A 26,709-nucleotide genomic window follows, 5' to 3' on the forward strand; every position below is an offset into this window, starting at 1 on the left:
CCAAACTAAAAAGGTGAGTCTTGAGCCTCCTTTTAAAAATATCAACAGTCTCTGCGGACCGGATGTCCTCCGGCAGGCTATTCTATAGACGAGGACCAGAATGGCTGAATGCAGCCTCGTCATGTGTTCCAGTCCTCACCCTAGGAATAATTAACAGGCCGGTGCCAGAGGACTTCAGGGTCCGCGAGGGTTGATACGAGAAAAGAAGGTCAGATAAATAAGATGGCCCAAGACCATTAAGACATTTAAAAACTAATAGAAGCACCTTAAAATCAATCCTGAAACACACGGGGAGCCAATGCAGCGATTTTAAAACTGGTGTAATATGTGCCCGCCCTCTGGTCCTCGTCAGCACCTGTGCGGCTGAATTCTGAAGTAGTTGTAGACTGAAAATACTCTTTTTGGGAAGACCAGAGAGCAGGGCTTTACAATAATCTAGGCGGCAGGAAATAAAAGCATGCATCAGCACCTCTGTGTTAGCCTGAGAGAGAAACGGGCGGACTCTGGCTATATTCTTAAGGTGATAAAAACTAATCTTGGTTACATTTTTAATATGAGGAATAAAACTGAGCTCAGAGTCAAAAATGACGCCCAAGTTCTTCACAAATTGTGATGAACTAGCTCGCGCATGCCAGCACTCATACAAATAAGGGATCACTGCCAGTAGCAGCACCTCAGACAGACGAGAGATGTCATGGCAACACATCGTCAGGTCTGGTCTGCGCCATGTTTATAGAGCATTAGAATACAATATTTTGTGGGCCTTGAATAATCAGTGAAAATCCAGAAAAATGCTGGTTTTGAGGGGGCTGCTTCAGCGAAAATGGATTGGAATAAAGGAGTTAAAGAGGTAAGGAGGAATTGAGTCATAAGGGGAGGTAGATGGCTTAATTTGGCAAACCCAATCCTCCATAAATGACAAGGAAATTGCCTCAAAGGAATCCAAAACTGAGGAACAAGGAACATGTATAGATGGGTTAAGTGTGGCATTCAAAACGAGAATCCTGGCTGTTACAACCTTGCCAATAAAAAACTGCAAAAATGTATTGACGAGTCTGCGCAAATCTGTTGAGGCTTAAGTGCAGAATCAGTAGTTTTAAATAGAGTATGTGGATTATGACGCTTCATCTGAATAAGACTGTGTAACAAGTGTACCCGATTGAACTCTTTAAGTATGCTTTGGTAACAATGCCAGCAGTCTTTTTGATCACAGACCTGCAGTCTCTCTTATTTGCACTTGCGTTCAGCTTTGTGGCATTCTTGTTTAGAATCACAAGTTTTCGCATTAAACCAATCTTTATTTTGGCCACATAAATTTTAATGAAGCCACAGAATCCAAAATATTATAGCAAGATAAGTGAACAAAGAGCTGAGTTCCACTGTGCTTGAAGAGGGAATACAAAGCAGATCAAAGGCATCAGAGAACCAACTAGCAGCGAGGGGTTTCAAAATCAGACAGCTACACACAATGCTAGTAGGTTTAACACTAGAACGCCTGGGATTTTCTGACACTCCCATGATTTAGGGGCAGCCAAATGGCCTACAGCCTACAATTAGCCACCTTTCATTTGTAAATGCAGCCATTACCTGCCAGATTAGTGGTGCTCGCTGCTCAGACACACGTCTCCTGCTAGCTCCCTACAACTTTACAACGGAATGGAAATTCATGAGGTTTTTCCCACTGAAAGATACGTTGACCTACAGATGACTCTTTGCTGGGCAAGTCTGCAACTCCACAGTGTGTGATGTTAAGCATCAGCAAGCAATTATTTTTCATAAAATAAAAGTCAACAGGCCTCACCGGTCTTTTTTCTTAACACTCTGCAGGTTAGAGAAATCCTATTTATTCTGAGGACAATATTCAAGCTGCCTTGTGTCAGATAATTCTAAGAGACTGAATGATTTTTCTTCAAACAAACAACAAAAGCAGTCACTGCCTGAGTTTTTAGTTTTTATCTGATAGTGAAGGATTGTATTACGATTGCTGGCATTATTTTTAACACTTACGGGACAGAAGGTCAATTATTTAATTTAGCAGGTTCAAATTAACTGAATATGTTAAACATTGATTAAACAAAAAATATTTATCAAATGAAAGTAGAAGTACTGTGCAGAGATTGGATTGACTGGGAGTGTATTCATGGCGTTTACTAATTCTTTATATTATTCTCATATGCTAAATTTATATTACTTAGTTTAAATGTAAGACCTCAAACTTGCACACATAATATTTTCATGACCCACACTCTCATTCAGAACAAACAGATTCAGTCTGCTCAGGTCAAACTGATGACAAACCAGATAGCACTTCATGGACAAATACGACATTCTCCACATAGGCCAGAGAAGATACAAACATATCAAGTTGGGCAGGGGAGGACGTCACAGGGACGCTATCAAGAACACCAAAACAAAAAACCATAACAATTTGATCTGGGAAAACATACACCACACAATCTGCACACCGACAAGATTCCAGGGGAATGAGAGCAGCAGAGACGGAGAGACTGCCGCCTGTCTGAGAAGATCAGCCTTGGACGTGGAACGTGGACCGGGCCGGGGGAAGGAGCAAGGACGACCGATTCAACCCACATGACCCTTGACATAGAAAACTTCCTATAAAATGTGAGGCTGGGCTGAGATCAGCGCGCCGTTTTTCGATTGTGCTCGTCCGAGTACAGTTTCTCGTGAGATTAAGAAAAAGCCGCCCAGATATCTGTCTTTGTACTATTTCCTGAACTCCAGAAATCGAAGAAACTAAAATATCGGAACTCTAATCAGCTGTTGTGTGTGAATCATCTCAGGCGCCTGAGGATATCCTTCAGCTGTTGTTGAGTCTTTATTTGACCCTTTTCTTCTTGAGTTCAAAAAACAGACACGCATTGGGGTAAGTTTGGCTTTTTTGTTACTAAATATTTCTCATTTTCTCGGTGGCTCAACTCCAACAATAGTATTTTTATTTATAATGCAGTTTTAAATGTTTTATAAAGCGCTTTGTTACAACTTTAACTGTTGTGAAAATGCTATATAAATAAAGATGCATTGTATTGTATTTATTTTAGAGTTTTATAGCAGTTTGTGCGCAAGCAGAGAAAGGTCATAATTACAAAAGCCAAATCACAACATAAAGAAGATTATTAGTCCCACAATGAGGAAATTTGCAGCGTTACAGCAGCAAAGACATAGATCACAGAGGCGGCGGCGTAATGTAGCCGTGAATGTATGACATTAGCAGCAGACATTCAGAAAAGGCAAACCTATGCGAATATACACAGTATATACATATATACACAAATCCCCATGTATATACACACTTACATCCCACAACATATATAAAGAAACTGTGGCCTACGCCCTTGTCTTGTAACTGTGACACAACTCATGGAGGGTATAGGCCGTCTTACTTTCGTTGTCTGTTAAGCCATGATGAGTTGGTTTCTGTTTCGAGATGAGTTAGTTTCTGTTTCAAGTTCTAATAAAAGCAGAGGCATTGGGGCGGGACGGCAGAGAGTCTACGGGGCCGAGCCGCGAGCAGGTCAACTGCTTGCCCTCTCTCCCTCTCTCCCTGCTGCAGCTGGTAAAAAGAATAACCTTAACTGGTTCTTTCTGGCCTCAGCCGCCTTTAGTAACAGCTCTCCCACAAAGTGTAAAGGCAGTTAAATCTGACATTTAACTGGTGCCGAAACCCGGGATTCGCATCTGGACGGACGACCGTCGCGGGACCAAGGACGCCATCGAATCTGGTACCAGCGTTTTGTCGTTGAGGAAACGGGCCTCCAAGTCCCCGTTCCGGCCGGCATCAGGTATTGTGTTTCAAAATATTTCGTACCACCATTTTAAAACGTTAAACAATTAAAGAATTTTACCACAGTAGAAGAAAGAGGAAGTGAGTGAGACAAAGAGAGAGAAGGGCGTTGGCCAGCCCGTAACCCTCCTGTCAATACGGATAAAACTGCACTCTATTAATACAGGAAATAGAGTAGAATAAATTAAACATTTTCTAGGTACGTTGAAAACCTGACTTCGATTTAGATCGAAGTAGAAAAGAATTGCGGTAAAGATAGCAGAAATAAAAGAAGTCCACTCACATTAAATTAAGGAAATAATAAAATAATAATGCGTTCCGATTGGCTGTTTGTGCTGTTTTTAATTATATTGTTATTTTTGGTGGTTTTTATTATTTTTTATCTGCATTGTGAATTTCTTTGGTAAATAAACTGCACTTTTGACTGAAAAGTGATCTAAAATTAACGCCTTTTGTGTGTGTGCGGATAGTGTGCCTGCGCAGCTGCGATTGTGTGGTTGAGTGACTGGCTGCGAATGAGGAAGTGAGCGCAAGAGAATAAGTGGTTGTAGATAAGGAAAAGAAAATAATTCCAAAATTTACAAAAGAAATCAATAAAGGGGAAGATTTGAGGAAAGGCATTTTCAAATGAGACATATGACATATTCCAACTTGAAAATAAAATAAATAACTTTTACGATGGGACAGGCTCAAAGAAAAGAGATACAAAACTCGCCTGATGTGCGTTTTATGAAAAGATTTAACCCAGACGCCCGTGCTGATTTAGATAGATGGGTAAAAAAGTATAACGTTAGCCCATGTTTGAAAGATCTACAGTGGATGGAAGAAACTAACAGGCGAATGATGATGAAAAAGAGACAGAAAGTGAAAAAAGGAAAAGACATGACGAATGTAGATAGAGATATGAGGAGAATGTCAATTTGGCTGGAACAAAGTAGAAAGCGAGTGAAAAACGTTGAAGCGAAGAAGCAGAAAGTACTTAACTCATTCAATCCATAAGAGGTGTATATATACATTTTCAAAATTGTATTCCTTGCCTCCCGAAGATGTATTTATACGTCTTGGCCTTTTTTTTTTGCGTCATAGCTTCATGTTTTTATATATTTAGAACACAATATTTTGAAGTCCCTGCAAAATCAGTCAAAATCCCGAAAAAAACCCACTGTGATTGAGGTGTTTCCTCAAGTGAAAATGGCTGGGATTAAATGAGTTAATATGAAGATAAAGAAAGACGAAAAAACAGGAGCGAGAGAAAAAAAAGAGGAAATGCACCAGCCGAGAATCAAAGAGACAGTGACAGAGAAGAAGGAAATCAGAGTGAGAGAGCTGAGGGGGAGGGCCCAGCAAGAAGAGGAGCCGGCCCAACTGAAGGAAGAGCAGCCCAAGCCGGGACTGCCTCAACAAGTGGACAACAGCGCCCTCGGAAGCCTGTCACAAGAGCAAAAAGGAGACAAGATCCAACTCAAAGATCCCTTAATACAGAAGATGCAGAAATGTATGAAGTGGAAACACAGAGACTCTACCCAATGGTAGCCGTGGCCAATCCTGTTTACGGAACCCACGATGCAGATGGCCGACCACATGATCCAACCATAATGGACTACCGCCCCTGGACGTTAGATGAATGCAAAGCGGCCTGCCAAACAATCACACCAATCCAAGATAATTTGCGTAAATGGGAAGAAGACATCAGAGATATGATGAACAGCTATCACATGAATGGAAAAGAATTTGAACAAATGATGTTAATAAGTTCAGGCCATCGTTATGGAAGACTCAAAGGAGATTACAAACCATACGATGACAACAGAAGCCCCCTGCCCCCAGGGTCGGAAACACTCCGACAAGGAATTGAAGGAATCTTCCGAAGAGCACAAGAAGCCTTCAGGATGGTGCAGGATGGCCACAAGATCCTGAAGAACCAGTACGAAGATATTTGGAACGGCTCCAGGAAGTCCATAGAAATCACTGCGGGCTTCCAGAAGACAATGGAGATGGAACCCCTTACCAAACCCTCCTGAGAGCAGCATTCATGGATGAAATAAAAGACAGCATCAGACATTTCATCATGAAACACCAAGTGACCTGGCGCACAGCCCCACTGCGTGAACTAACTGAATGGGCTGCTCATGCTGAAGACATCCAAAGAAGAAAGAACAAGGGACAACCACCGCATTGACCGCCCTCATGGAGGGCCTCACGACCACCCCATCAGCACCGTTCTTCTACCAAGGACGTGGAAGAGGACGAGGACGAGGCAGTTACCAAGCGAGGGGAAGAGGAAAAGGACGTCTGCCAACAAAAGATGACGTCTGCTAAGACTGTGGGAGACATGGCCACTTTGCCAGAGACTGCAGTCAACCACCCAGGAAAACCACACCAGAAGAAGAATATACCGATAACATGTGACTAGGTAGTTATCAGCCACAGGGTGAAGAACAACCTAACTAAAGGCTGCTCAACAGTAGCGAAGATGAGGAAGACAACTTAAAGACAGAAGAAGTGCGCAAAGAAATTGAAGAAGTAACCTCAGAATCGCCATTTCCCGTTTTAGATCTATCTGTTTTGTTTGGAATGGCCTCTTCGGTGGACCCACCGATGAGAACACTACAATTAGGCCCAAAGAAAGCAACAACACAATTCATCGTTGACTCCGGAGCAGAAAGTTCAGTAATCAAGACCCTACCTGCAGGGACCAAACTGTCAAACAAAGCTGTCATGGTGATAGGAGAAGGTGGAAAGGCAGCACAATGATTTTATACCGAACCCCTCACCATAGAAGATGAAGATGGAAGTTTGCATCGAGAAAAAAGGTTAGTCGTAGGTCTGAAATGTTCATCCAACCTTTTCGGAAGTGACTTAATCAAAGCCCTCCAGCTCATTCTCACAGTAGAAGGAGAAAAAATGACAGTGATGAAACAAGAAATCAAGCACATGATGGTCCTGGAAGGAAAAGGAAGCCCTTCCACCTTCTATAGCCTGGACCCAATAACCACGGGACCACAATCAATTACTAAAGACTTCCAAGAAATGCCCTATAAACTACTCCAAGGGAAAGACTGGAAACCACAAACGCAATTCCCACTCAATTGCACAATTAAATACTCAAGAACGCCACCACTGAAAGCCTTCCTGAATGCCTGGAAAAACTCTACTGGAGCAATGAATCCCAATGGATGGCTGCAACAGCAACATACCTTGAGAGCTAAAAGACGCCAACATACCACACACCCGTCCAGACCTACCACTGCACGTCTCCCTAGCAAAACCGGATAACATCCGCTGGAAAATGGTAGGAGACCACATACGCACAATTGTGTATGATGAGGACTGGCGACCGCATTCCCCGTGGGAACCTCTATCAGGAGGAGTGTCAAGAAAACAACTATGCGGCCTAGGTATGGTGTATCGGAAAACGCTGAATTGGGTAACTCAAGTCACACACGAAACCCACCTCAGTGCATGATGTCATGACGAAGAAGACAGAAAACCACTATCCTCTATGAAGTAACAGACTTTCCAGACATTCCAACCTCTCTATGGGCAAGTTTGAAAACAGATGTGGGGAAAATGACCACTGCTACAGAAGTCATGATTGAACCAAAAAGCAACTACCGACCGATCATCAGGCAGTAACCTCTAAAACCAGATGCCAAAGAAGGCATAGCGCCAGTAATTGAGAATATGCTACGAGCTGGCATCTTGATAGAAGCCCCCAACGGTACAATGTAACACACCAATATTCCCAGTCAAAAAAGCGGACTCGACCAGCTGGAGATCTCAGAGCCGTAAATGCTGCAGTAAAACAAAGAGCACCGTGTGCCCCAGACCTACACACTCTGATGAATTAAATCAAGCCCGGACAAATTTTTTTTACCGTGACCTCAGAAATGCATTCTTCTCAATACCTGTACAGCCTTCAGCAAGAAACTGGAAGGAAATATACATACATAAGACTCCCTCAAGGATATGCTGAAAGCCCAACAATCTTCTCCCAAGAAATATCCAACTGCCTCAGTACATCTGAACTCAAAGAAACGTCACAACTATTGATCTATGTGGACGACATCCTGCTGGCAAGTCCAACAAAAGAAGAAAATCAAGAAGAAGCCACGAAATTGTGTCAACGTCTAGCCAAAACTGGCAACAAAGCCTCATTGAACAAACTACAATGGGCGCAGGAATAAGTTGTGTTTCTGGGCCACCTAGTGACAGAACAAGGAAGAAAACTGACTGCAGACCGGAAATCAGCTATCCTGAATGCGCCAAAACCGACTACAAGAAGACAAATGATGACATTCTTAGGATTAGCCAAGTACTGCAGGCTATGAATCCAAGATTATGCTGAAACGACGCAAGCCCTGCAGGACTTAATCTATACTGAAGATCTACCACTTTCAGCAACATTGACGTGGTCCGCAGCAGCCGAAGGAAGTTTTATCAAAACAAAAGAACTGATTGCATCATAGGGGGTGATTGGGTACCCCAACTATGAGAAACCCTTTACCCAAACTGTGGACTGCAAAAATGGATTCATGACATCCGTCCTGCTACAACAACATGGGACACATTTGAAACCAGTGGCGTTCTACTCCAAGAAGTTAGACCCAGTAGCACAAGCTCTTCCCTACTGTGTCCAATCAGTCTGTGCAGCAGCAATGGCAGTCCAAGCGTCAGCCGAAGTAGTGTTATTCCATCCATTAACACTACTGGTCAGCCACTCAGTGAACATTCTACTCACTCAGACCAAGATGTCTTTTTTGTCACCAGCCAGATCATCATTAACTGCAGTCTAATTATCTCAACCCATTAAATCCAGCAACTATGTTACCAATAGAAGGTGATGGGGAACAACACAGCTGTAAAGACAAAACAGAAGAAATCTGTAAACCAAGACCGGACCTACAAGACACACCACTACATGAAGGTGACGTAGTGTTTGTGGACGGGTCGGCAAGCAAAAACATGACAGGTTCAAACATGACTGGTTATGCTGTAGTAACACAAGAGGAAACCCTCAAGGCAGAAAAATTAAGTAATTATTGAAAGAACTCTTGACAGCCATCATGCTGCCCTCCAAAGTAGCAATCTGCAAATGCAAAGCACATACATACAATGAAGATCTAATCTCCAAAGGGAACGATAAATCGGACAAAACAGCTAAAGAAGCAGCTCAGCAAACTTCAGAAACATTCATCACCAAAGAACAATTAGAACCAGAGACTATTCCACGACAAGTATTGATCGACATGCAAAACAATGCACCAGAGAAAGAAAAACAGCAATGGACAGCTCAAGACATTGTCAAAACAGAAGATGGACTCTACCACAAAGATGACAAACCTGTCATCCCCTGTAATCTTTTCCAGACCATAGCTAAATTGAGTCATGGGAATTCCCATGTCTCAACAGGGGGGATGATATCCATAGTACAGCAGACATTTACTATACCACCAGGAATACAAACTTATTTAAAAACTTTTTGAAAGTCATGTCAAGTGTGTAGTAAACATAATGTTCAAGGGAACATGAGACCAAAAAGGGGAAGGTGCCAGCTGGGACTTAGCCATTTGAAGTTGTACATATGGATTTCATAGAATTATCTAGGAATGGCCCTTAGAAATACTGTCTTGTACTGGTTGACTCACTAACTAAATGGGTGGAGATTGTACCGACAAAGCATCCTAACGCACTAACAGTTGCCAAAGCCACTTGCAAACACATAGTCCCAGATCATGGCATTCGGAGGGTGCTATGGAGTGACAATGGCAGCCATTTTGTGAATGAAGTCATGAATAAAATGGTCGCACACTTAGGCATCACACTTAAACATCACTGTGCATATCATCCACAGTGTGCAGGCTTAGTTGAAAGAACAAACGCCACAGTTAAACTAAGACTAAAAAAGACAACGGAAGAAACAGGAAAACCATGGCCAGAATGTCTATCCTTGGTCAAGACATACATGAGAATCACACCATTCAATACAGGCATTACGCCATTTGAAGCAGTACATGGTAGACCATTCATTCTCCCATTATGGGAAAGCCAACCTTGGTCAGACACTGAAAAAACGACAGACTCATTGACTGAATGGCTCTGTAAGTTGTTCAAAGAGAAAAATGTGTGTAGAACAAATGATCTGCCCTCTGTTCCTTTATCACCCTTGCAGGAGACGGTGACCCCCGGTGACCTGGTGCTGGTGAAGGTGGTGAAGCGCAAGACCTCGTCGAGCCCACGCTGGGAAGGCCTCTCCACGGTCCCGCTCACCATGCCCACGGCTCTGAAAATCGGTGCGAGAGATACGTGGATCCACCAGAGTCACTGCAAAAAGGTCATCGAACTCAAGTAATGGCTACCACTGCCCTACTCCTCCTGCTGGGGGGACTACTGATTGGAACAGCCAGAACCAGTATCCAAGGCCAAATTTGGGGCACCGATCAACAGCGTGAGAAGTGCCCCACAACAATCAGCCATAACAAGAATGTCCAGACCTATACTTATTGTCTGCCACTCAATGCGACCAAGGCCAAAATAACAATCCCTTTAGCGGGACTGAACACTTATTGCTATCGATGTCAGGGCACAGAAGGACGATCATCTACTCAGAAGAGACATGGAATCATTTACCACGGGTATGTATGGTATGCAGGAGTTCCCCCACCAAGTGAACCAAGCCCCTAAAAAGAAACATGGGCCTTAGTGTCCCTGTACACCTATTATCCGTTGCATGTGAAGTCACACCCCCAATGGACCATAACCCAAAAGGCCGTGGCCTACCAATCCATGTTCCCAAAATGGCGAATTCAAACTGGACATTGAAACCTAAAAATACATGGACTTGGCTGCCCCTGCCCCAACACGTGCACAGACTCACCACACATGAAGATCCGGGAGGTAAGGATGGCTGTCCCCACCTACAACGAGGCAAGGGGCCTCCACTAAGTCACCCCAGAGACAAGCTCTGCGTGGAGACAGTTTTGTTATTTTTCACTAGGTATATTGAAATGTCTATTAATATGTTTTATCCCCAGGTGGTCAGAAGACCATGAGGTTCTCGTTCCATGCGGAAGGGAGGAGGGGAATTTTTCCCGAATGAACAGAGGGTTTTTGCCCCTCCCTGATGGTCACACTGTTGTATGATTTCATCATGATGATCTGTCTTAAAGCCGTAAGGTCGTGATTTATCTGATGTTTAGAAATCCACAACAGGGGGGAAAAACCCAAAACACAAAACCCTGCGTAACCCCTCTGTACTCCTGTAAGATAAGCTGAAGATCATAATAACCTCAAGTAACCTTATATAATCAGTTTGTGTATTTCTAATCATGTTTTTATACGCTAATTGCATTAATGATTGCACACGAACACACCTATATTTTTGCTAAGAACACACAATCTAGAGTTAACAGAAACTGTGGCCTATGCCCTTGTCTTGTAACCGCGACACAACTCATGTAGGGTGTTGGCCGTCTTACTTTCGTTGTCTGTTAAGCCATGATGAGTTGGTTTCTGTTTCGAGATGAGTTAGTTTCTGTTTCGAGTTCTAATAAAAGCAGAGACAGTGGGGCGGGACGGCAGAGAGTCTACGGAGCCGAGCCGCGAGCAGGTCAACTGCTTGCCCTCTTGCCCTTTCTCCCTGCTGCAGCTGGTAAAAAGAATAACCTTGCCTGGTTCTTTCTGGCCTCAGCCGCCTTTAGTAACAGCTCTCCCACAAAGTGTAAAGGCAGTTAAACCTGACAACTCCCGATCGTCTCCCTCAGTGATGAGGCCGACAATCGCAGAGTCATCAGAGAACGTCTGCAGGTGACAGGTGGAGGAATTGTATTTGAAGTCCGAGGTGTAGAGGGTGAAAAAGAAGGGAGCCAGAACAGTTCCGTGCGGCGCTCCTGTGCTGCAGAGGAGCACGTCAGACACACAGTCCTGTGTTCTCACGTACTGTGGCCGGTTTGTGAGGTAGTCGTGTATCCATGTGAAGAGGTGGTGGGCCACTCCCGCCTGCTCCAGCTTGTCTCCCAATAGGGTGGGCTGGATGGTGTTGAAAGCACTGGACAAATCAAAGCACATGATCCTCACCGTGCTTCGCGCCTTCTCCAGGTGAGAGAGTGAAGTGTGGAGCAGGTAGATGATGGCATCATCCACACTGATGCCAGGCTGGTATGCGAACTGGAGTGGGTCCAATGGAGGAGCTCACCAGGGGGCGCAGATTGACAAGGACCAGTCTTTCCAGGGTCTTCATCAAATGAGACGTCAGTGCCACTGATCTGAAGTTGTTGAGCTCATTCGGATGGGGGGTCTTTGGAACCGGAACCAGGCAGGATGTTTTCCACATCTGGGGGACTCTGCCCAGCTTCAGGCTCAGGTTGAACATGTGCTGGACGATTCGACACAGCTGGTCTGCGCAGCATTTGAGGAGCTGGGGGCTAATCCCATCTGGACCCGTCGCCTTCCTCGCCTTCATCTTCCTCAGCTGGTTCTTCACCTGAGATGTTGTGAGGAACAAGGCAGAGCAGGAGGGAGTGGTGGTTGTCTGATGTGGCTGGGAACTGGAGCCTGTGGAGAGACAGAGGGGAGAGAAGAAAGGAGAGAGAGGGGAAGAGAGGGTCTCGTTCGCAGAGGCAGGAGGGGTTGGTGGGTGCTGCAGCAGGGGAGATTGAGCGGGGACAGGCATTTGATCAAACTTATTGAAAAATAGGTTCAACTCATTTGCCCACTGAAAGCCCCCATCCCCCTTCTGGGTCTTATCTGGTTGTCCGTGGCCTGAGATGGTCTTCAAGCCCCTCCAGACATCCCTGGCATTGTTCCGCTGTAGATGTTCCTCCATCCTCATCCTGTAGGACTTTTTCCTCTATCTGATCCTTCTTCTCAGCAGACGTTGCACTCTCTTCAGCTCTTCCTTGTCGCCTGACGCGAAAGCCCTCTTTTTCTCCTTCAGGAGAGCTTTAATGTCCGGTGTGATCCAGGGTTTGTTGTTGGAGAAACATCTTACTGTCCTGGTGGGAATGGTGTTCTCCATGCAGAAATTAATATAGTCTGTAATTGTGTCTGTTAGGCCATTAATGTCCTCCCCGTATGCTTCGCTGAATACCTCCCACACAGTTGTGTTGAAACAGTCTTTTAAGGCCTCCTCGGCTTCTCCAGACCATCTCTGAACTGTGCGTGTCACAGGTGGCTGCCTGCGGACCAGAGGTTTGTACACAGACAGGAGACCAACCAAATTGTGGTCAGCTTTGCCCAGCGGGGAGAGGGGCAGTGATGTGCACGCTTGCTTGGTGTTGGCATAGAAGTGGTTCAACATTTTATTGTCTCTGGTGTGGCAGGTTCCATATTTTGTGAATGAAGGCAGAGAGGAGGATGGAGAAACATGATTGAAGTCACCAGAGATAAGGAACAAGGCATTTGGGTGCTGTGTCTGTAGTCTGCTCACAGCTGCAGTCAGTACGTCACAGGCTGTCTCACTGTTAGCAGAGGGTGGCACGTACGCCGCCACCGCGAACACATGACTGAACTCTCGCGGTAAATAGTACAGACGGATGCTAACAGCTATCAGGTCAATGTCCCGACTACAAAGTTGATCCTGTGCCCTGGGTTACACAATCTATCATTAACAAACACAGCCAGCCCTCATCCTTTCCTCTTACCGCTCTCCAGTGTCCTGTCCGCACGTAGGATTTGAAAGCCGTCCAATTCCACGACGGCGTCCAGCGTTAGCTCGGTTTGGCCACGACTCCGTGAACATCAGCTAGATAGCCTCCCGGAAGTTCCTCTCGTGCCGGGTTAGCGCTGATATCTTGTCCATTTTATTGGGAAGGGATCTAACATTCCCCGTAATAACGGACGGGAGAAAGAGGTGGTTTTGTCTCTTCCTTGCCTGGCGTTTAGCCGCCGCACGACATCCTCGTTTCTTCCTCCTCAGCTCGCGGGGGATATTGGGTCTCGCGCCGGGAGCCGGCGCGGGGTTAACACGGAGTGCTAACAGCTAATCTCTTGTGTACACGATCGATCTGTAGCTCCGAGTTTCGTCTCCGGACACGATCGCGCAAAAAACAGCCCCCAACAGCAGGGAAAGCACCGCAAGTTGGATGTCCATTGCTGCGATGAGGTAAAATAAAATGAAACAAGGTACAGGGGAAAAACACACGAAAAAGGCTCAATAGTGAACCAAGCTGCTGTAAACGGGCAGCCACTCGCGCAGCGCCGGAACCGGGAAAAAAATAAAATAAAATAATAATAATAATAATAGTGTGTATTGCATCCTAGGACAGCACAATTGCACTAATGCCGGCCCGTTTGTAGACTAAGCCCAATGTTCTTGTTAAAACAGTCTGACTGCAGCCGGCAGGAAGGAGCGGCGAAATCTCTCCTTTGCACAGTCAATCACTGAAGGAGCGGTGGAGAGCTCTAAGAGTGTCATTGAGGGGGTGGGCTGGGTTGTCCAGCATTGATGACAGTTTCGCCGTCATCCTCCTGACCCCCACAGAGTCCAGGGAGCAGCCCAGGACAGAGCTGGCCCTCATCACTAGTTTGTCCAGCCTCTTCCCGGCCCGAGGTGCCGCCTGCCCAGGAGACCACTCCATAGAAAATGACCAATGCAACCACCGAGTCATAGAAGTTCCTGAGGAGTGTCCCCTAAACGCCAAAGCCTCCTGAGTAGGAAGGGTCTGGTCTGACCCTTCCTATAGAGAGCGTCTGTGTTGTCGCCCCCGGTCCAGGTTATTGCTCAGATGAACACCCAGGTACTTGTAAGTTGAGACCCTCTCAACATCTATTCCCTGGATATTCACTGGTGCAGGTGGACAGTGCCAACGCCTGCAGAAATCCACCACTAGCTCCTTGGATTTCCCAGCGTTGATTTGAAGGCGGTTCTGTTTACACCAGTCCACAAAGCCCTGCGTAAGTTCTCTGTACTCCTGATCGTCTCCGTCAGAGATGAGGCCGACAATCGCAGAGACATCAGAGAACTTCTGCAGGTGACAGCTAGGGGTATTGTATTTGTAGTCCGAGGTGAAGAGGGTGAACAGGAAGGGAGCCAGAACAGTTCCCTGCGGCCCCCTCATGCTGCAGAGGAGCACGTCAGACACACAGTCCGGTGTTCTTACGTACTGTGGCCGGTTTGTGAGGTAGTTGTGGATCCATGTGATGAGGTGGTGGGCCACTCCCGCCTGCTCCAGCTTGTCTCCCAATAGGGTGGGCTGGATGGTGTTGAAAGCAATTCACCCAATTGCAAAACCACAACAGAAATGCAAAACCTACAACACAACAAAATTTGAACCAGAGCGCTATTGCAAAAGCTACAATGCAACGGAAGTGCAGAGGTAAGGGAAGTGAGCGAAACTCTTGCGAGATGGAAAAAGACGCAGGTTGCTCGGAGTTGGCGTCAGTTCCAGATCACAGCAGCCGTGTTGTAACAATAAAACAGGAGTTAACTAAACAAACGCCAGACGTTGTGTCTTTTGAAGATGTGACAATACTTCATAGAGCATGATAAATAAATGACAGTTTTACTTGAGTTTTTTTTCCCAAAAACAATTTAGCGCCTCAGCCTTGTTTTATCTGAACATTAACTCAATATCAGAAACGTCTATTAGGTGGCAGGCAAGTAACAGCTGTCCTCTCGTACATGTTGAGCCCGTCGTTCATATGCGCGGACAAACCACAGGAACATCACAAATAAATCATTTGAAAAATACAGCATAAACTATTTCTGACATTGCTACAGTGACACAGGCTCCAACAGTAAAATAACTTTACTTTTATTTCTTTTTGAACTTTGCGACTTTTCCCATCGCACGGAAGTCACTTCCGTTGCTTCGGCACATCCTTGTGTTGTAGCTTTTGCAATAGCGCTACGGTTCAAATGTTGTTGTGTTGCAGCTATTGCATTTCCATCGTAGTTTTGCAATAGTATGTACCATATTTTTGCGACCATAAGGCGCACTGTAAAGTCCCAAATCTACCCCAAAACAAACGAGGGCGCCTTGTAATGCGACACGCCTATTATATAGACTGAGCAACTCGCTCGACCATCGAGTCTGATACCCTTGGGGTATTTCAGAGTGCATGTTAGAACACCCTGCTGGCCAAAGTCTGATGCATCTATGCTTTGAATTGTCTGTGACAAATACAATATGTGAATACGTTTTTTGGGTGAAGGTGCAGGAGAAAGCTGGACCAAAGGGCAGCTGTCCATAATGTTGTAGTCCGTCTTATCATTCATGTTATTATAAGCAAGAAACATCACAGGTTTAGACAACAGACTGAAAAAAAATAAATAAATGAATAAAAACACACTGCCTAAAGCACACCACTCACATCTCTCTAAACAGCCATGTGATTGGCTGAGGCTGAATGGCATTGCTGTAATCTTTTTGTGTTATTTTTATTTCTTTTGGGGATATGAATGGCATGAGCGTTACATGTTTTGTTTTAATTGTATTTCTTTGTTTCATTGTTTGCTTGAATCCTGAGATATTTTTCGTTTTGATTTGAAACCGCGACTACCAGGGAAATCCCTCCCCTAACGTTGTCGATTAGATGTATTGCCATGACATCTCTCATCGGCCTGAGGTGTTGCTACTGGAAGCGATCCCTTATTCGCATGAGTGCTGGCATGCGCGATCTAGCATGCGCGGGCTAGCATGCGCCTCATAGTGCAGCGCGCCCAATATAAGTATTAAATACAGAAATAGCACCCTCAACTGGTGCTGTACCCTTTGATACAGCGCGTCTTTTGGCCGTAAAAAATACGGTATTTCAACATTATTGTGTTTTGGCTTTAAACAAAATAAATAATTAAAAAATACAACAATAGATGGAGTTTGTAAAAGTGTGGAGTAGTCTCAGACTTGTATATGGAAGGACAAACTTACTTGCCGTGAGGAGAATTGAAGCCACCGGCGGCCATCTTAAATTGCCACTCGCTATGCCCACCTAACTTGAATACATTGGTTCCTCTGGTGTTTTCATGTTATTTACTTTGTCTGAGGCAAAAATGCCACCCTGTATGGCATACAATTATACCACTAATTCTAGGAGAAGTGCTGCATGTGCATAATTGATAAGAATGGAATTTTAAATTTTCACTCATGAGGTAAATTTGCTGCTATTTATGCTGTTGATCACAAATCACGCTACTGAGATATCATACTATGAATGGTAGATGTAAACAGTGAAATTGTTGTTCTTTGAGAGGTTTTCCTGTCTCTATACAGGGATCCTATCTTAATTTTCTTTTCAATGAAAACAGCGTATTCAGTGGGAAAAAAAACAGAAGTTGTAGAGGCAACCTAAGATGGCTGCCCTCTGGCTTCAGCCACATATTGTCTATTGATATTCCATTCATTCAAGCAACATCAGTTCCCTTCCCCAGTAGTAGCTGAATACAGAGAAGAGATTGGCTGCCACATTTCCAGAACAATGGTAAAGAATGGTGAAAAAACTGGTCCGGCAACTTGGCTTGCACTTTAAATTAGAAAATGCAAATTGCTGGGCTGGTCACACCCGAGTTAGGATATTAGTCCAAAATTAATCCAGTTTGGCTGCCCTTCATTCTTAACACGCCTAAAGCGCAGCCATTTGGCTGACACTGGTAGACTGAAAAAAAGGACAAGATGTCTCTGTTCCTCTGCAATTCTCTAAGGAGGTTTTCCCAAGTATCCCTTTATCAACAGCAGTCAGTCTTCTGGTGTAGTACCCCAACAATTTAAACAAGCTGTGGTACAACCCTTGCTCAAGAAACCAGGCCTTGATCAAGATGTACTGTCAAATTTTCAACCAATTTCCAAGCTGCCTTTCATTTTTAAAAAAATCTGAAAAAAGTGTTGCACATGTAGTTAAATTCTTTGTTGGATGAACATAACATCACGGAGGTCTTCCAGTCAGATTTCAAGAAGATGCACAGCACAGATTTAGCCCTGTTATGAGTATTTAATGATATTCTGGGAAATGACACAGGAGACTATGTGTCTTGTTTTGTTGGATCTCACCACAGCAGTTGACACAATGGACCACAGTATTCTTCAGGCTTGTTTACAGCACCAGGTGGGCATTAATGGTGGCGCCCTACAATGGTTCAAATCCTAATTAGCTGGCAGGACTTTTTGTGTTAACCGTAGTTACTCTGAGTCCCGCACTGCTCCATTGTGGTATGGTGTTTCACAGAGTTCAATGCTGTGGCCTCAGCTGATTTCATTGCATCTGATCCCTTTCGGTTACATCTTCAGGAAATATGGTATTTCCTTTCGCTGCTACGAGAATGACTCTCAGATATATGTCCCGCTGACAAAAAAAAAAAAGACGCTTTATTGTTGAAGCCACTTTTGTCTTGTGTGGAGGAGACCTGGACGGCGCTGAATTTCTTGAATTTCAATGAAAAGAAAACAGAAGTTATGGTGGTTAGTTCAGTGGCCCGTGTATTTCTCAGCCTGCTGACCTGGGCCCCCTGGCTCCTTATCCAATGCCTCAAACTTGGATCATAAACTGGATAGTGAGTACAAATTGGAGCGGCAAATTCCTGTACATTTTACTGCTCTTTTTAAGATTCTACTATTTGATTTCAATTATTTAAATGATCTTGCCCCATCTGACCCCTCTGAATTCCTTTTTTATTGCTTTTGTTGTTGTTCTACAGCACATACAGCATTTTGTATACAGCAGTGGTTGTTTTAAAATGCATAATAAATACAGTTGAGTTGAGTTGAGACTCGAGTGAAACAAGAAGAGGTTACCTATTAGCAGATGAAAGGTTGGACCCAATACAGTGGAAGTCACAAGAACACCTCCAAGCTTCATCAAATTGCTGTAGTAGATGTCGTTAGGCCACTTTACCCGCAGGTCAATGTCCTGAGGAATGTTACAATATAATAAAAGATCACAAATTACAAAGCATTTTATTCAGAACCAGTATAACTTTGAACCTGAGTTATGATGAGACATTATAATGTGACAAATATCAACTTAAAAGTAGCAATCGGGCTACATCATGAGATGGCCCTATTTACCAAGAGTGCAAATAGCGGGCGCAAAGATGTGTGTTCACTCTGATAACACGTTGTTTTTAGGCCAGTAGTTGATGATCAAAGCTGGTTTTCCTGTAACGGTTAGACACTAAAATAGCTTTGCGCCACCTTGATTTGTCACTTTTTCAATATACTTTTGCTGGGCCGTGTGGCCACAATGGTTCCGCTTTTCAGAACATCCTTCGAGGTGGTTCTAAAACGCAGGCTGAGCAGGGCAGTTTGCTAACTTATCTATTGTGGCCCCTCCATCTGGGCTTTGGACACCAAAGTGTGAAAAGAACGAGCTGCCGCTGGTGACAGCAACTTGGAGAGAAAGCCAACTGAATGAGAGGCGCCGGCGTGAAAGAGAGCTCGCTCTTATTCAAGTGAATGGATTTGTAGAACAGTGCATGCTACTAGTGAAAGTTTTTATTACAAACTTCGTTGACACATTCAATTGTAAATACAGTTTATTATTGTTGTAAAACACATGTGTACTGTAAATATTCTGTATTTTTGTCCAGCGGTGGCTGGCAGGCGGCTGTCTTCTCACTTTATGTATGAAAAGTGCTATATAAATAAAATTTTATTTGATTTGATTTGAACCTGGAAATTAATTTTTTTGTCTTTTTGCACTTGATGGGGTAGAATTTGCGATAACGGTGCAGTGCGGTGTCAGGCCATTCTGTGACCTTTAAATGGAAAAGCGGATTAGGATTCCAAATAGTGTCCACTAAATTGCATGTTCACTCATTCCCAAGAGATTATGTCTTCTGTTCGCAACAGGTATGAAATTGGTGGAAATACTGTATTTAAAAGTTGGTTCTGTGCTTAAAAATTCATTCAGTCATTCTTTTCACCTTACACATTTTGGGGGAATGCTGCAAGCGCAAAATGATTTTTGAACTAATGAATTCAGAAGTTAGTGGAAGAGGCAAACCAATGTGTATTACAAAGTTAGGGAAACTAGATATCTGATCATATTTGAAAGCCTGCAACACCATAAAGGCAAAGCATTACTTGATTTCAATCGTCGAAAATGTGTGTAAATGGTATACACCCGGCCATGCTACATAACATTCATTGCACATTAAACTTGTGAGTAGTCAGCACAACTGTGAATGGCTCCAAGTCAGCCTTGACGTCCTTCAGAAGCTCTAAAACGTAATTACTGAATAGAAGATATGCCGCAATAATTTTTGTTTGTGGCATTTCAAAAATCTTTACTAAAGCAGACAAGTTCTTCTCACCACCTCTCATTTTGCCTGTGCTACACAGCAGTGCGGTTTACACTGCATTTTAGACATAGTATTTAAATAATCAAAATCAGCCATCGTATCAATCTCAGGTTCGATATTGCCCATACAAAATTAATCTATTTGTATATACTTTTCCCAGAAGGTGTACAATTAATGTGCAGCAATATTTTGCCAATTGGCAGACACAATCGCTGGTGCGCCCTGTTAGTAGATTCCGCATTGGTTGGCATGAGAAATCAAGTTTATGCTGACGTTTGTATGAGCTAACATGTAGTAAATCAGACCAGAAGTAGTACATGGTCAAATAATATTGGCAAGCATTTCATAAATCAGACACAATATAATGTGTATATTGATACCTCATAACCAGGGAGTGTACGCACAGCTTCAATTACAGCAAGCGCAGCCAGGTGTTGCAAAAAGGAAATTCTCTGTCCAAGCCTCGAACTTTGCGTTATCTGGATACATAGCGTGAACATGGCACAACCCAGAGGGCTGAGCCAAGCGTTTCTTCCCCGTCCTGCAATGAGATACATTTTGTGAATTTCATTCGAAATTTATGAAAAACTTAGAGCAAGGGATAACTTCCTCTTGCAGTAAACCTTTTTTAACGTATTCACTGCTATTAACGGCTACAGAAGTCCAATAGGATCCATTTTAATTGGGCTGATGGAATCACTTTTAATGTGGGATGTTTTTGACAAAATTGGGACTACATATATGAGCACAAGCTTGGATATACAGTATAGTCAATTGTGATCACATGATGGTAAAATATGTGCCCTTAAATAATTACCTCTTTGGTGATTTTAAATGATGTAGAACCAGGGGTCAACAGCCAAGCGGTTCTTTGGCTGACCAACTAAATATAAGACTTTATTCACTCCATTCAAATTGAGCTGTGACCTCAGCATTCTTCATTTTCGCCAGTAAGCGTGCCAGTTAAACATGAGCTTTTTGTAGCTATTGGATATCTTCAGGTACTGACACTCATCAATATTCAAACTTTAAGTTTGAAAAAAAATAGGAGTGAGTTGTATCTTCACCAGAGGACGCTCGCGTTTCTTTTTCTCAAAGTCCCTTCTGTCGACCCTGGTATAACAACTAACCCAGTGTCTGGAAATTTCTCCAGTCTTGGCTGTCAAGGAATGGTTACGTATGGGGTAAGCATATTGAATGGCTGTTGTAGCTGACTTTACTCGCAAAATTGCAAAGATTTGGAGTGTGTTGGTCTAAGGAGAAATATAATCCATCTTGAAGATTAGCATAAATCAGTGATTCTCCACAAGTGTGGCATGGCACTTTAGTGTGCCGTGAAAGATCATCTGATGTGGTGCAAGAAATGATCCAATGTTAATTATTGAAAAAAAAGAAGAAAGAAGAAAAAAAATGTTTTCATCTATGACAACCATGTATAACAGGTAGAACAACTAAATGCTCTTCCACTACAATCTAGTGTCAATGACGGAAGCTAAATAAAGCATGCACATCCACGTTTTGTGAGTCAATTTGCTAAGCAGTGTGCCATGACAATTTTCTGATGCAAAATTGTGCCTGGACTCAATAAAGGTTGGGAAACACTGCCATACATTTTGGAAGCATCCTCCTTGACAGAAAAGAGACACGAAGAAGGCACATGAAGCTCTCAATTTCTACTCCTTCTTGTAAAGGGAGCTACTTATTGTATGTATGTATCTATCACTCCGAGCGGGAAAGATCTCCGTTGGACATAGTCTATTTATATTTAGTGAGGGAAAAAAAGGATGACTCTTTTTTTTTTTTTTAATTAATGGCTGTCGGTTAATTTTTAGTTTATACTCAACGCAAAGTAAAGAAAAATCAAATTTCATATTATGTGAGTGGCCTTTGAAACATACTTGAAACTGTACTTTCCAGATATAAATGTGTATATGTGTATTGTTTCTTCAAAAGATGTGCTTTCAAAAAATAAATTTGCTTGATTTTACATGAGAACTCCTTTATACTAGTGTGCCAAAGATGATAAACACAAGGAGAGAATAGCACACAGTTAAATGTTATTGTGGTATACAAACCATATTTACATTGTCTCTGTCATGTGACACACAGCATGTATGTAGGAGCACTGACCTCTGCCCTTACTTTGTTGAGCAGCTATGACTATTAAACCAACATCTTCTGGTAAATGCAGATTAAGTCTAGAGGGAGACACATATTTAGAAGAAAAATATTAAAACTACAATATTTAGACAAATAAAACAGTTTGTATTGCTTACCAGGTCCAAAAATTAAGTACAAAAATCCTCAAAATAGCAACACTTGCACTGCAACCTTATAATATCTACATACACAACTCTAGAACTAAGTAATACAGTATTCCGAGGTATCTAAAAATAGCAATGGTGTCACTTTCAACACTATCGTAAAAAAGTTGGCACATCAGCGCCTAATATGATATAAAATATATTTTTATTGTAGGCTATAATGCTTCTTGTGACTGCATGAGGAATAACATTCCATGAGGGCAGTGACAATCCATAACACGATAGACAAGGCGTGGTTCACGACTCCAACACACCGGTCACCCCTTCAGAACTGAGGAAAGGGATGAGCTAGCAAATGTCAACGAGGCTGCATGCAAAATACATGTCGAGAGATGGAATTACTTGAACTCTCCAGACTCATTTGATAAACCATCTCTCGCAATAAAAATGACGTCTGGTGTTGTCAAGTAGACCAATCATTTATAGAGAACTCCAAACCGTCTGTCAGCTGTCATAGTCTTTATGGGAGAAAAAAAAATCTGAAAAGAAAGGAGGCATTTACAGCGCAATGGCTCAAGATGGCTCAGCTGTAGCCACAAACGGGCGTTCCCGTTTTTTAACATGAATGCCCCGTTCTGAAAACGGGAATGGCCCCTCACACCAAGGGCCGTGTCTGGTGTCGCCTGTTCTCTACAGCGTTAGATTTATGCCACAAATACGGAAGCGTAATGTCAAATACAAACACAGTCAATAGGATAATAGGATTTAATAATAATGTTCTGCCTTCTGTTATTCAAGAAGCCACGCAGGAAAATTAATGCTGCAAAATGGTCTCTATTTTCTAACTGCTATAATGTTCTTCTGCATTCTTCTTCTTCTTTTCCTCTTCCCTTCAGGGGTCGCCACAGCGAATCAGTTGCCTCCATCTAACCTTGTCCTCTGCTCTCACCACAATTACATTCATGTCCTCTTTAACTACATCCATAAACCTCCTCTTTGGTCTTCCTCTAGATCTCTTGCCTGGCACTTGGAAACTCAGCATACTTCGGCCAATCACTTCCTCTTCTCTGGACATGTCCAAACCATCCCAGTCTGGCCTCTCTGACTATCTCCAAAGCCCCTAACATGTGCTGTCCCTCTGATGTACTCATTCCTGATCCTATCCATTTTGGTCACTCCCAAAGAGAACCTCAGCATCTTCATCTCTGCCACGTCCAGCTCTGCCTCCTGTCTTTTCTTCCGTGGCACTGTCTCCAGACCAGACAATATCGCTGGTCTCACCACAGTTCTATAAATCTTTCCTTTCATTTTAGCTGAAACTCTTCTATAGCACGAAACACCTGATACTTTTCTCCACCTGTTCCAACCAACCTGCACACACTTCTTCACTTCTTTTCCACACGCTCCATTGCTCTGGACTGTAGACCCTAAATACTTAAACTCCTCCACCTTCTTGGTCTCTTCTCCCTGTAAGCTCACTCTTCCTATTGGGTCCCTCTCATTTACACACAGATACTCCGCTTGCTACGGCTAATCATCATTTCCCTCCTTTCCAGGGCAAACCTCCACGCCTACAGCTTCTCCTCCACCGGTTCCCTGCTCTCACTACAGATCACAATGTCATCTGCAAACATCATGGTCCATGGAGATTCCTGTCTAACCTCGTCTGTCATCCTGTCCATTACCATAGAGAACAAGAAGGGACTCAAAGCTTTGAACTCCTCCGACACACCTACAGCACATCTCACCACTGTCGTGTAGTCCTCATAAATGTCCTACACCACTTGAACATATTTATCTGCTACTCCAGACTTCCTCATACAGACCCACAGTTCCTCTTTGGGCACTCTGTCATATGCTTTCTCCAGATCTACAAAGACACAAAGCAGATCCTTTTGACCATCTCTGTACTTCTCTATCAGCATCCTCAAAGCAAATATTGCATCTGTTGTACTCGTGTTTGGCATAAAGCCATACTGCTGCTCACAGATGTTCACCTCTGCCCTCAGTCTAGCTTCCATCACTCTTTCTGACAGCTTCATTGTGTGGCTCATCTATCTCTCCCAGACACTGCCATACTTCCACCCCACCTCAGGTCCGAGTGCCTTTCCGCTCTTCATCCTCTCACTTCATCCTTACTGATCTTTGCTACTTCCTGGTCCACAGCATTCACCTCTTCTTATTGTTCTCTCTCATTTTCCTCATTCATCAACTCTTCAAAGTCGGTCTCTCCATCCTTACTGTCCAACCATGCATACAAGTCATCGTAAGCCCCTTGATTGGCCTTTGCCACTTTCACCTTCCGCTGCATGTCCCTGTATTCCTGTCTACTTCCTTCAGTCCTCTCATTCTCCCACTTTTTCTTAGCTAACCTCTTTCTCTGGATCAATTTCTGCACCTCCTCATTCCACCACCAAGTCTCCTTATCTCCTTTGCTTCCAGATGACACACCAAGGAATTTCCTAACCGTCTCCCTGATCACACTTGCTGTAGATGTCCAGTCATTTGGGAGATCCTCCTGACTGTCAAGAGCCCATCTCAACTCCTTCCTGAAGGTCATACAACACTCTTCCCCTTTCAACTTCCACCATTTTGTCCTCTGCTCTGCCTTTGCCCTCTTTGTCGTTTTCACCACCAGAGTCAATCCTCGACACGACCACCCTATGCTGTCTGGCTACACACTCACCTACCACTACTTTGCAGTCGCTGATCTCCTTCAGATTACACCGTCTACACAAGATATAGTCTACCTGTGTACTCCTACGTCCACTCTCGTAGGTCACCCTATGTTCCTGCCTCTTTTGGAAGAAAGTATTCACAACAGCCATTTTCATCCTTTTTGCAAAATCCACCACCATCTGTCCTTCTGCGTTCCTCTCCTGGATACCAAACCTGCCCATCACCTCCTCATCACCACTGTTTCCTGCCCCAACATGTCCATTGAGGTCTGCACCAATACAACTCTCTCATTTCTAGGGATGCTCTCAATCATTTCATCAAGGTCCAACCAAAAGTTCACTTTCTCCTCCAGCTCACAACCTATCTGTGGCACATACCCATTAACAATGCTTATCATCACACCTTTGATTCCTAGCTTCAGGCTCATCACTCTATCTGACACTCTTTTTACTTCCAGGACGTTCCTAACAAACTCCTCTTTCAAAATAACTCCTACTCCATTTCTCTTCCCATCTATGCCATGATAGAACAACTTGAACACTGCTCCTAAACTTCTAGCTTTGCTCCCTTTCGACCTGGTCTCCTGAATACATAATATGTCCACTTTCCCCCTCTGCATCATGTCAACTAGCTCGCTACCTTTCCCCGTCATTGTTCCCACATTCAAAGTCCCTACTCTCAGGCCTAGACTCTGTGTTCCTCTTTTCTTTCTTCCTTCGAACACATCTCTCATCTCTCATTCTTCGACCAATAGTAGTCCAATTTCCATCAGCGCCCTGTAGGTCAGCAGCACCAGTGGCAGTCGTTGTTAACCCGGGCCTCGACCGATCCGGTATGGAAGTCCTATAATTGATTCGCCTGTTTGATTTGGCCAAAGTTTGACGTTGGATGCCCTTCCTGCCACAACCCTCGGTATTTATCCGGGCTTGGGACCGGCCTAAGAAGACACTGGGGACATTAGGGTCTTCTGCATTCTAATGCGCTGTTATTGTTTTAGCAATGACTACAAAATATTTTTTTCAAATATCTTTTATTGGCTTAAAATTATTGTCCCTTTGTGCTTCTATAAACATTTTTCTGTTTGTTTTATTAATTTTTTCTTTTTAATAATCAAAAATGACCTCTCGGAGTTGTGCATTCACGACTTCATCATTAGATGACGCCATGGTAGTTGTTTTGCAATAGCCCCGTGCCTTTATATTCTTATTTTTGAGTTACAATTGGACAGTAAACAGCCAATAAGAATCAGCCCTAGTGTCCGACTACTGATTGGTTAAGAATTATGGCACAATTGTCACGCCTGCAAGAGTGAATCAGCGTTTTGTACGTGTAGAGGAGAAAGAAGCCGTAAGCGTAAAACCTATTTTGTGCGTACACTTGGAGGGTCTTTTACACAGGAAACACATTTTTGTACGCACAAAACATACAATACATACACGTATTACATTACACTTACGTAATTGTGGCATAAATCTAACGCTATAATATCACCAAGGCCCACTGCGGGACACTGTGTCATGTTGGAAACACCCCGGTTCTAACTGGATCCTTCTCATTGGTCGACTAAACGCTGAGAGGAACGCCCAGTGGGCATTCTCCTGTCCTAACAGGAACGTCCCGGCTGGCAACGATGCCAGCCTCCAATGCAAAAAAACTATGCCAGCAAACCATGACTGTCACCCAAATTTATGTGCGCATGTATCGGCATGTGACAATCGCAAAAATTT

The 26,709-nt window shown here is 43.6% G+C and overlaps 1 protein-coding gene and 1 pseudogene across 7 annotated transcripts in view; one reads left to right on the forward strand and one right to left on the reverse strand.

Moving 5' to 3' along the window:
• hlcs (holocarboxylase synthetase (biotin-(proprionyl-CoA-carboxylase (ATP-hydrolysing)) ligase)) overlaps positions 1-26,709 on the reverse strand; it is a 78,084-nt gene that overhangs the window by 19,486 nt on the left and 31,889 nt on the right. For 5 of the 7 annotated variants that reach the window (XR_015839643.1, XR_015839642.1, XM_088280244.1 and 2 more), the window contains exons 6-8: positions 22,170-22,237; positions 20,420-20,580; positions 18,532-18,646 (exon numbers count right to left, since the gene is read on the reverse strand). Coding sequence is in view for 5 of the 7 variants with exons in the window: in XM_088280244.1 (XP_088136370.1) it covers positions 18,532-18,646; positions 20,420-20,580; positions 22,170-22,237 (344 nt within the window). In the remaining 2 variants the exon portion in view is untranslated. Of the gene's footprint in view, positions 1-17,711; positions 18,162-18,531; positions 18,647-20,419; positions 20,581-22,169; positions 22,238-26,709 lie in introns of those variants that run through there. The other 2 variants (XM_088280248.1, XM_088280245.1) reach the window with 2 other exon arrangements.
• LOC148319684 (uncharacterized) lies at positions 22,951-25,397 on the forward strand (annotated as a pseudogene).

The sequence above is a fragment of the Idiotropiscis lumnitzeri genome, chromosome 17 (assembly GCF_059441095.1).
Source record: "Idiotropiscis lumnitzeri isolate Australia: NSW breed Sydney's pygmy pipehorse chromosome 17, RoL_Ilum_1.0, whole genome shotgun sequence".
NCBI lineage: Eukaryota > Metazoa > Chordata > Actinopteri > Syngnathiformes > Syngnathidae > Idiotropiscis > Idiotropiscis lumnitzeri.